Here is a 12,165-nt window from a genome sequence, read left to right on the forward strand (position 1 = left end):
GTGGACTAGCCACATAAATGCTGTGGCGACAAGACCAGGTGAATGACTGTGAATTCTGTTGGAGACAATCAATCGCCAAGGATCCCCACCATTTGCAAGATCCCCTCCAGGCCACATACCATTCTGACTTGGGTATATATCACAGTTCTTGCCAGCAATACTAACATCAAGTCAATAAATGGAAAAAAAATCTATAATCATGTAACATGAGCTTGGTGGAAGCTAAGCTTGGTGGAAAAGGTGTTAAGTATTCTGACAGGATGAACTAAAACAGGCTGAGTGGCTTTCCTCAAATATTTATCTGGTGATCGACAGAAACCACATTAACTTTGATATCTGATAATTTACACTCAAATGCACTTTTACATTGTACAGCTATTCTAATTCAGAGAGAACTACGGATCTTAGTTTTAGCATACCTGCAACACAGCACAGATGCCAAGCTTTGGGATGGCCTTTAACATTCCAAACTCAGAGATGAGAAGAAATAGCAGTCCTGGAGCGAAGAGCAAAATGTTCATCTTTACCGAAACAGCTAAACTGCCCAGGGAACAAACAGGATAAGATTTATATTTTTGGTGTAGTAGAATGCTAACTAAAATCTGTGTAAAATAAAAAGTATATGTCAACAAAGACTAATTTTTAGCCTCACTACATAAGTGGAGTCGATTGACTGCCTGCTACAGAATCCATCTGATTTTTATCACTTGGGTTTACTTACTGACAGTGGAAAACAAACAAGCTTTCTTTCTGTGCAGTGTAACAATGAGTTGTTTTTTTTTCAGTCATTTCTTGGTTCTGGCCTATGTGATCCCAGACCTACAGACTCTTAGTTGCCTTTTGTAATGTCTAGCAAGCCACTCAATTCAAAGGTAGTTACAGATGGGCAGCCCTTGTCAATGATGCTCACGTTCCATGGAAGAATTAAAACAAAACTTTAGTTTAATGTAATGCAGAGCATTGCAATAATGAGGTCACCCTAAATTTCAACAGCTGCCTTCCTAGCGTATTAATATGTTCTTTGTATTTATTTTTTTGCATACTTTCTTATAATGGCTGAATGAAATTACTAGGTCTCACCATTTGTCAAATTCCTGCTGGTTTTGTGCTCTAGATAACTACTGCAAGTAGATTCTAATTCTCCAAGTCTAAACAACTGTCAAATAAGACATTTTTGACAGTTATGCCTAATTTTGATTAATTCTGCTTCCAGAATAAGACACATCATAGTAAAGAATAGCCTGCAACCTTTATGAATAGGGATGTCAGGGCAGTGTTGTAACACAAACTGCACAACCTAATTGCTAGTCACAGCGGTCTTTAATAAAACAAAGAACTGTGGATATGGAAATCTAAAACAAAAACAAAATTGCTAGAGAAACCCTGCAAGTCTAGCAACATCTGTATAGAGAAAGCAGAGTCAACATTTTGAGTCCAGTGATCCTTCTTCAGAACCAAAGATGCTGCCAGACCTGCTGAGTTTCTCCAGCAATTTCTAGTTTTGTGGCTGGTCTTCTCCCTGTTAGTTTTGAGTGTGGAATCTCACATATGTTTACTGTTGTCCAGGAAGCAAGTTTGCTCGCTAAGCTGGAAGCATCATTTTCAGACGTTTCGTCACCATACTAGGTAACAGAGGGACACCGTTCGACTGGGATAATACATCCGTCCTGGGACTGGCTAAACAAAGACATGCACAGGAATTCCAAGAGGCCTGGCATTCAAACCAGAACTCCAGTAACAAACACATTGATTTGGACCCCATTTACAAACCTCTCAGAAAAAAAAACTGGAAGTGATATCACCCACCGCAACAGACCAAGGCACATAAATAGAAAGTGGGACAGACACCAGCGCTTCATTGGAGGCTCACTGATGATATTACCTAGCAGAGTGCCAAAACGCCTGAGAACAAGTCTCAGCTCAGTGAGCAAACTTACAACCCAAAACAACTTGCTTTTCAACAATTTTATGGGACTTTGCTTTGTACATATTGAGGGATATTGAGGCCTGGAAAATAAACAGAAGGCAGCCAAAGACATCTAGCTGAAGTTATTTGAACAGGCAAAGAGAAGTAGAGCTTTGCACTTTGCAGAATGATAGACTATTAAATTTAGTTCAGGTGGTAGGTGATTTGAACTGGATAGATGCAGGAGGATTAAGGGCATCATTCCAAGCCCTAAAGTTAAAAGTAAACAAGAAGTGCCTTTTTGTTTTCACAGAAAGTCGCGAATGGTTAGAACACCTTGCAGTGTATGCAGAATGTTTCCTTTTGTGAATATATCTGGATGATTGTCTCTGGAACGTTCAGGAATTTTTTTTCTTCTAAATTGGCCTCATAAATTTTCAGTGTGTGACTGCAAAGCATGGAAAGAAAAACAATGTGTTTGGCAGAGTGAAAAAAAACTTGTCTGATAATCGGTCTTTCTTCATAAGCCTCTATGTTTTCACTACTATCACACTAGAACACGACTGACCAAGGTCTTGCTTCTTCCAGTACTTGCCTAAAGAAACAGCAGCCTAGTGACCAGTGATTGCTCAAAAAGAGGTTCACAGCTACATAGAGGATCATCATGGCAACAGGGTCGTTAAAAAGTCGAAGGATGAAGATAGAATGGATCCGATAGGAGGCACAGCACATGAAGAAAAATACAAATGGTGGAACCTGAAAAAGAAGTGATAGATTAGAAATTGTGGATTTCAATAAATCATGAAAAATAATGTTATCCATTACACATAAAATATTTTATGGCACCCCATTATAATAGATTCACCCAATGGAATTCAAACCTTGTCATGCCCCATCACCCCCAACAATGGGAGGAAAAGCTTCAATAAACAATGGAAACAGATATCATCAAAATTGACCCATAAAATACCACTTACTATTGACTAACTGAGAAAAGAGGTAACCTATGGACATTCTTTATCAATATCATTGTTGGTGTACAGCACAAACCCAGGAATGGCTTATTCTTTCACTCTGTCCCTCCAACCTCACAAATTGTAAGTCAATGGCTCAGAAGTATGTGCATGGCCATATCAAAACTGGTGTGGGGAACATGAAATGGTTGCAACAATTGTGTATTACACCAAGATCTTTCAATTTTGGTTGCTAATACAGCCACCACACACCTCTCCAACACCTCTAACTCACTTGAATAAGGCTCCATCCCCACAGCTCACTGGGCACGGAGGTCCAAAAAACTCTGAACCCTCTCACGAACATGGTTGAGTTTTTTTGAAGAGGTGACAAAGACTGATGAACGCAGAACAGTAGATATTGTCTATATAGACTTCAGCAAGGCGTTCGGCAAGTGTCCCACATCATAGACTGATTAGCAAGGTGAGATCACATGGAATCCAGGGGAAGTTAGCCAATTGGATACAAAATTGGCATGAAGGTAGGAGACAGAGGGGTTGGTAGAGAGTTGTTTTTCAGATTGGAGGCCTGTGACCAGTCGTGTGCCGCAAAGATTAGTGCTGGGTTCACTGTTTCTCATCACTTACATAAATGATTCGATTGTTAACATAAGAGGCGTGGTTTGTAAGTCTACAGGTGATACCAAAATTGGTGGTGTGGTGGACAGTGAAGAAGGTTATCTCAGAGTACAAAGAGACCTTGATCGGATGGGCTAAAGAGCCAAGGGATAGCAGATGAAGCTTAATTTAGATATATGTAAGATATTGAATTTTGGCAGGGCAAACCCCAGGGCAGGACTTATATACAATTAATGGTCAGCCCCTGGGGAATGTTGCCGAACAAAGAGACCCAAGAGTTCAGGCGCATAGTCCCTTGAAAGTGGAGTCGCAGCTAGACAGGGTTGTGAGGAAGATGTTTGGCTCGCTTGTCTTCATTGGTCAGAACACTGAATATAGGGAGTTGGGATGTCATGTTGCAGCTGTACAGGACATGTTTAGAATACTGCACTAAATTCTGGTCTTTGTTATTGGAAAGATGTTGTTAAACTAGAAAGGGTTCAGAAAAGGCTTAAAGAATGTTACCGTATTGGAGCATTTGAGCTATAGGGAGAGGCTGATTCGGCTGGAGCTTATTTACCTAGAGCATTTGAGGCTGAGGAGTGACCTCAGAGGTTTATAAAATCATGAGGGGCATAGATATGGCAATTACCTAAGGTCTTTTTCCCAGGAGAGGGGAATCCAAACCTAGAGGGCATAGGGTAAGGCGAGAGGAGAAAGCTTTTTCACATTGGTACGTGTATGGAACACATTGCATGAGGTGTTGGGGGAGACAGGTACATTTACAATATTTAAAGCAATCTGGATGGGTACATGAATAGCAAGAATGGAGGGATAAGAACCAAATACTGGCAAATGGGACTAGATCAGTTTCAGATATCTGGTCAGCGCAGACAAGTTAGATCGAAGGGTCTGTATAACTCTGCAATTCAAGAAATTCCTCCTCATCTCAGTCTTAAATTGACACCTATTTATTCTGAGACAATGCGCTCTGGTCCTAGAATTTCTCATGAGGGGAAATATCCTCTCAGCATTTGCCCTGCCAAGCCCCTTAAGAATTCTGTACATTTCAATGAGGTCACCTCTCAGTTTTCTAAATTCCAGTGAGTTAGAAGTCCAACCTGTTCAGCCTTTGCACATAAGACAAGCCCTCCTTACCAGAGATTATTCTGGTGAACCTTCTCTAACTACCTCCAATTAAATGATATCCTTCCTTAAATAGGGACTGAAAACTACTCACAGATGTGGTCTCACCAGCACCTTGAACAGCTGCAGTAAGATTTCTTACTCATATCAATCCCCTTGAAATAAAGGCAGACATTCTATTAGCCTTCTTGAATACCTGCTGCTCCCATGTGCTAGCATTCTGCATTTCATACACAAGTACCCCCAAGTCCCTTTGTGTTGCAGCTTTCTGTAGTTCTTCTCCATTTAAATAATGTTCTTTTGTTGTCCTCCCCAGATGATTTGCTAACCTTTTGCCCACTTAACCTATCAATATCTCTGTGTAAACTGTTTGTATCCTTCTCAACTATTTTTGTATCTGCTGATTAGGCTACAGCACTTAGGAAGTGTAAGTGCTGTAGCCTAATCAGCAGATACAAAAATAGTTGAGAAGGATACAAACAGTTTACACAGAGATATTGATAGGTTAAGTAAGTGGGCCTATTTTTGTATCTGCTGATTAGGCTACAGCACTTACACTTCCTTTCTCCAAGATATATAAAAATATATATATATTTTTATATATCTTGGAGAAAGGAAGTGTAAGTGCTGTAGCCTAATCAGCAGATACAAAAATAGTTGTGAGAAGGATACAAACAGTTTACACAGAGATATTGATAGGTTAGGTAAGTGGGCAAAAAGGTTAAGTAAGTGGGCAAAAGGTTAGCAAATATATATATGATTGAATATGTTCTGGAAGTTCAAATACAACACATCTGTTGGTTTCCCTTTATCCACTCTAGCGCAGACTTCCTTGAAAAACTCTAATAAGTTAGTCAGACACAATTTCCCTTTCATGAAGCCATACTGACTCTGCTTGATTAGGATGATTTTCAAATAGGCTGCTACTACTTCCTTAATAAACGATTCCAACATTTTTACAACAGTGTTTGTTAGACAAATCAAATAATGCATGGATGGATGCAATGCAAGTCAAGATTAAGCATAATCTCCACAACTGGAGAGTTTGCAGATGCGCAATGAGAAGAATCAGCGAGCTAAGAGATGGCTAATGGCTAAAGTACCAGATTCTACGTCACCTCAAAAAAGTCAAGACTGTGAGTGGCAAAAATAATCTATAAACATTGACAAAGTGTAACCATTACATCCTGGAACTCAAAAGGTCAACATATATGCCACTGAATGAGACACTGCGCTTTGAAGGTACAAACAACAATAGCTCCTATTTATATACCACTTCTAATGCAATGAAATGCCCCAAAGTGCTTCATAGGAGCAATATAAAACAAAATGGGCCACAAAGCCACAAAAGATGATATGAGGTCAGATGGTCATGTAAGTAGCTTTGACGAGGAAAAGTGAATGGGGGAGGAAATTCCAGAGCTTGGGACCCTGGCAATTGAAAGTGATCCAGGATGGAACAATTATAACAGGAAGTGCACAAGAGGCCTTAATTAGAGGAGTGCAGATATATTGCAGACTTGTGGTTTGGAGGAGATTACAAAACTAAGGCTGGACAAGCCCATGGAGAGATTTGAAAACAAGGGCAAGAACTTTAAAATCAACATGTTGTTTGACCATGAGAAACTTTAGATCAAGGCACAGAGTGGTGATAGAGGAACAGGACAGCGAGGTATGACATGAACATTAAGGCTTTATATGACCTCAAATTTATGGAAGTAAAACGCAGGAGACCAGTCAAGAGTGTGCTGTAACAGTCAAGTCGAGATGAAATGAAGGTAAGAAGAGTTTCAGCAGGTGAGACAAGACAAGGGCTCGAAGTTGAAGTTGGGCGATTTTACTGAGATGAAAATAGGTGGTCTTAGTGATGGGGAGACAGGCCGCCTACTTGCGGAGCGATTCAGAGAGCACCTCTGGGCCACCCGGACGAACCAACCCAACCACCCTGTAGCACAGCATTTCAACTCCCCCTCCCACTCCACCGAGGATATGCAGGTCATTGGACTCATCCACCGCCAAACCACAACAACGCGACGGTCGGAGGAGGAGCGTCTTATCTTCCGACTGGGAACCCTCCAACCACAGGGGATGAACTTGGACTTCACCAGTTTCTTCATCCCCCCTCCTTGTCTCAGCCGAATCCCTTCAGCCCGGCACCGCCTTCCTGACCTGCAGTCTTCTTCTTGACCTCTCCGCCTCCATCCTACTCCGACCTATCACCCTCACCTTGACCTCTTTCCACCTATCACATTTCCAACGCCCCTCCTCCAAGTCCCTCCTCCCTACCTTTTATCTTCTCCTGTTGAACACTCTCTGCTCATTCCTGAAGAAGGGCCTGTGCCCGAAACGTCGAATCTCCTGTTCCCTGGATGCTGCCTGACCTGCTGTGCTGTTCCAGCAATAAAGTTTCAACTTAGTGATGGCATGACTATGAAGCTTATCTTGGTATCAAATGAGATATCCATGGTGTGATCTGACTGGCCTGATCAAGACTGCTACAAGAAAAAAACAACGGTGAGATTTTGAAATGGGGACCAAAAACAATGGCTCGAATTTCCCTATATTTAATTGGAAGAAATTTCTGCTCATCCCATACTGAATAAAAAGGTAATAAGTCCGATAATTTAGTAACACTCGACAGGTGGTTGTGAAATTGAACTGGGTGCTATCAGCACGGGGAAAATTAAAGCTGTGCCTTCAGATGAGAGAGTGGGAATAGAAGTCATTGCAACTGATTCTCTGGTACAGCTAGATTGATAAAAATTAAATGAACTAGGAGTTGTGGCACCCAGGCAGAGCGTAGTTGAGGGGCATTGGAAGAACATGGCGTAATTAACTGTTTCAAAGGCTACAGCACGTCGAGAAGGAGGAGGAGGGAATATTTACCTTTGTCACAGTCACACAGGCTGGCATTTGAGCTGTTTAGGTGTACACAATCCTCAGAGTAAAACATTTCTCTTCATCTCAGACCTAAATGACATTCCATAAAACTACTTAATCTACTTACTCAACATTTCCAGTTATTACTATTTACAGACTAGATTAGATTTGAATTATTTCTGAACAAATTTTTCTGACACACCTGCAGAGCAAGCAGGATTTGAACTTGGACCACCTGGTTGAGAGGCACAACCAGTGTCCAACAAGCCCCAAGGTAAGACAATACAGAGGGCTGAGTGGCAAGTAGGTGAAGAAGCGCCAAGTGGCAGGCAGTTGGGCCTTAGGGTAGGTCAGGGGTGGAGTTGGAACATCATGGGATTGTGGGAGTTGAGTCAAGGGAGTGGTAGGTTGGGGTGTGGGAGTAGGTTCCAATGATGTTTGATGCGGTGGTAGCGGGTCAGGCAGGGAAGTGATAAGCATTATAGTTAGCCAGGTGTCACAGCAGGATTTAATTCCTCTAAAACTTCCTTCTTAATTATTAAGTTAAACAAGTTGGAACCCTCTGAACTCTCCAACTCTAATGCACATTGTGGACTTTCTTAATCATGCGAACAAATAAGTTAGAATGAGAAGTATGAGGGCTCCTGATTTCAGCTAATTGCTTATAACATGTTTCAACTTCCCTGGTAATTGCAGTGGAGTCAGCTGTATCTGACTTGTGCTGGTTCTGACGCACAATTCCAATCTACATTTCAAATTCAAATATCATTTTATTAGACTTCTGGAACAATTTTTTTTAAAAAGTGGGTACTTTCACAGCATGGTATGCACATGACAATGCAGGAGTTAAGTTGATCAAAATAAAAAAAGAGAACTGTGTATGCTGGAAATTGAAAACCAGAACAGAAAATGCAGTAGAAACTCAACAGGCCTGGCAGTATTTGTGTACAGAAAACAAAGATAACATTGAGTCCACTGACACTTCTTCAGATTGGAGAAGAGTCAGTGAATTTGAAACATTGGCTTTGTTTTCTTTCCATAGATAATAAATTGATCCAATCTTTGTATTAAAGAGCAATGATTCCTTCTATATTATATACTTCCAATATGCTGCTCACCTTTTTTGTATGATTATAAATCCTGAAGACCAGCAGCAGGGTAATGAGGTAGAAGATGGCAAAAATATACTGTCCAAGGTGGATGTTTACTCCACGATCTGTGATGTAATACAGCACCGCAAAGATATAAACAAATCCAGCAGGATATCTGTGCAGAGGATAGCAAAGTGTATTTATAATATTCCATGAGATAATGTGAGAGTCTTTACAATTACATGTATTGTTCTACACCTTTAGCAGTACCATGTAACAAAAAAACACATTCAAATGTTGTTCTAACAATTGGATGGAAATACTCCCACTGTGCTCACAAGCAGGGAAGTAGGTCACCAAAGCTGATCACCTTTCAGGAGCTGAGAAACAGCAATTACCTCTCCTTACCAATCTATTATCACTGCTGTAAAACACAGATGTAGAGAATTAGCAATTACAGCTTTAATGACACCTGCACCCATGTTTCCAGTAGATACTGACTGCTTGTGGTCACACTAAAAAAAATGGCTACTCAATAGGCTATTGGTGCTTACAGGACCATACCTTATTCTGAGTTACTGTCCTTGGGATGAGGAGTAACTAGCTCAAAGTTACTCTAACAAATATTAGAAATATAGAAAGACTCAAAAGAAATACAGTACTGAAACATCATTAGGAAAGATATATTTCCATGCTAACAAGAAACTTTTATTTATATAACCAAAAGCAAAGTCACTCACTTGAAAATTTCAAAAACAAAAGGCTGAAATTCTGAATATACTCTCCAAGGAAATAATGACAAAAAACTAAAGTTTCCATGCAATAACAACCGCTGGTAATGTGATCCATTGCAACCCAAAAGTAGACAGCAGCAGCTCTATCACCTGCAATTATTTTCCTAACTAAAAAAAAACTCTTTCCCAAGGTCAGCATTCTTGCCAAGCCCTCTCACAAGTGTATCACTATTACTAACTGGTGTGACTTGGGCCTTGGTTTATCAGTCACTGACTGAGCTCCTCATAACCTCTATCCAGCTGTGAAAGGTTGCCAAGTAGCAGCAAGACAATTTTCCCACAGGCTAAGTAAGATGCCCAATCACTCTGACTCAAATATATTGTCAAGTGACTCGTTATGGAATATGGCTGATAGGGGTTTTCAAGAGTGCATCTATCAGTGAGGTGGGGTGTGAAGAAAAGATATTCAGAATGTCTGAAAAAATTCATTATATTTAATATTGAAAAAAAACAGCCCTGCAATACACACCATTCAGAAATCAGCACATGTGGACCGTTGTTCGAGCAGACAATTAACTGTTATATTGAATTCCTTGCTCAATACTTACACAAGAGGTCCAGTGTCACCTTTCAACTGCGTGTAGTCATATGTTCCATTAATTACACCTTCCACTTCATCCATATAGGCTCTCCAATCAATTTCTGTGTCTGAAAATACAGGAGATACTTAGGAACAGATTTTTGCAAACAAGATGGGTAACTTAAGTTTGGAGACAATTTGAGACTTTAGTAAAAAGCCTCACTTGCTGACACAAGTGCAGAGAAGTGAAAACTTTGTTGATTGACATGTTTATGTTGTTCCAATAAGATTATGTATGATCTCTTGACAGTAGCTCAATATTTATTTGCACAGTTTGAAGAGGTTCCAACAGCTCAAAACATCTGTTTACACCTTCAAACAATGTCCCTCTAAGCTGTGCTATGATTCTAGAAATCACTGCTAGAGGCCCATGCAGCTGGTTTAAAAAAAAAATTAGAGGGAAGACTGCTTTCAAGATCAGATTGATTAATGTTTTATAGATTGACAATAAAGGTACAACAATCGCATCTACCCAACAATGTGGAAAATTGTCCAGCTTTGTTCTGCATATAAAAAGCAGGAAAAAATCCAACCCAACCAATTATTGCCTCATCCGTCCACTCTCTATCATCAGTAAAATGATGGAAGATGTCTTCAAGCTGCAATAATCTTCTCAGTGAACCCATTTTGGGTTCCTTCAAATCTAATTATAAGATGATGCTTTCTTCTTCTAGAAGCACCCAGTAAAGGACTATGTGATGACCTTGATGTTTTTCCAACAATAAACAAACAATGGTTTCATGGTCATCGTTAGACTGTAATTCCATTTTTTATTGGATTCAAATGCCACCATCTTCCTAGGTCCCCAAAATATTACCTAGGTATCTGCATTAATAGGCTAGCAATAATATCCCTAGGCCATTGTCTCCCCATAAAAGATTAAAAGACTGCACACTTCAAGTTGTTTCTTTTTTGGGTCAGAAAAGCTGATTGATATTGCATTAACATTGTTATACATAAAAATCAGAAAGATCAAGGCCAGAAGGCAGGATGTAAATACTGCAGAAGAAATTACACAAAAGAATGCAAGTTCAGTTTGGAGAAAAATTTGCTCTGACTGCAACTTGCTGAATAATTTTGCATTTAAGGGTTCAGTTAGAAAGAGGCAATTCAAGACTGTAAAGATTGCTGCAGCAGAGAGGTCAGCCAATAGTGGTGGGTTCTGACAGTAGGTAGCAAAAATGCATGGCATCTGGAAATTCGGCACCAACCCTTCGTCTACACATTATACTCCAGCATTTTCGTCACCTACAGTCAGATCCCACCATCAAAAATATTTCCCTCCCCATCTCTATTTTTATTCTGCAGAGACCATTCCCTCACTGACTCCCTCGTTAGGTCCACATTCCTCACCAAACCACCCTCTACACTCGGCACTTTCTCCTGCCTTTGCACAAGGTGCAAAACATGTGCCCACATCTCCTCCCTCACCTCTGTCCAAGGCCTTAAAGGGTAATTTCAAATCGTGCAGAGATTTTCCTGCACATCCTCCCACCTCATTTACTGCATCCATTGCTCTCGATGTGGTCTCCTTTACATCAGGCAGAGGGAGCACCAAGTCACGGAGCAGTTCAGGGAACATCTCTGGGACACTTGCATCAAACAACCCCACTACTCAGTGGCCAACCACTCCCCACTCCCCTCACATGCCCTCAAGGACATGTAAATCCTAGACCTCATCCACTGCCAAATCAAAGCCACCTGCAAACTGAAGGAAGAACATCTCATCTTCTGCCTCGGGACCTGACAACCACCACAGCTTCAACACTGACCACCAGTTTCCAAATCTCCCCACCCACCACTTCGTCCCAGATCCAACTCTCCCAACTCCACACCACCCTCTTGACCTGTTCTATCTGTCCATCTTCTTTCCCACTCTCCCCACTGACCTATCATAATCACCTCTGACCTGCATCCACCAATTGCCTTCCAACCCACCTACCCCTACTCCCATCCCCATATGTCCTATTTATCACTCCGCTCCCTTTCCCCTCCACAATCCTGATGAAGGGCTTATGCCTGAAAAACTAGCATTCCCGCTGTGCTTTTTTCCCCAGCGCCAGGCTTTTTGACTCTGATCTCCAGTACTCACTTTCTCTTACTCAGCACTTTTGCACATCAGGACCACCTGATGAAGGAGCAGCGCTCCGAAAGCTAGTGCTTCCAATTAAACCTGTTGGACTATAACCTGGTGTTG

The 12,165-nt window shown here is 40.9% G+C and overlaps 1 protein-coding gene across 3 annotated transcripts in view; it reads right to left on the minus strand.

The window, feature by feature from the left end:
- The window catches only part of alg3 (ALG3 alpha-1,3- mannosyltransferase), a 38,768-nt gene that overhangs the window by 24,803 nt on the left and 1,800 nt on the right, over positions 1–12,165 (minus strand). For all 3 annotated transcript variants that reach the window (XR_006313446.1, XM_043702446.1, XM_043702445.1), the window contains exons 2-5: positions 9,937–10,036; positions 8,622–8,769; positions 2,502–2,662; positions 420–540 (exon numbers count right to left, since the gene is read on the minus strand). Coding sequence is in view for 2 of the 3 variants with exons in the window: in XM_043702446.1 (XP_043558381.1) it covers positions 420–540; positions 2,502–2,662; positions 8,622–8,769; positions 9,937–10,036 (530 nt within the window). In the remaining variant the exon portion in view is untranslated. The remainder of the gene's footprint in view (positions 1–419; positions 541–2,501; positions 2,663–8,621; positions 8,770–9,936; positions 10,037–12,165) is intronic.

The sequence above is a fragment of the Chiloscyllium plagiosum genome, chromosome 13 (assembly GCF_004010195.1).
Source record: "Chiloscyllium plagiosum isolate BGI_BamShark_2017 chromosome 13, ASM401019v2, whole genome shotgun sequence".
In the NCBI taxonomy this organism is placed as follows: domain Eukaryota; kingdom Metazoa; phylum Chordata; class Chondrichthyes; order Orectolobiformes; family Hemiscylliidae; genus Chiloscyllium; species Chiloscyllium plagiosum.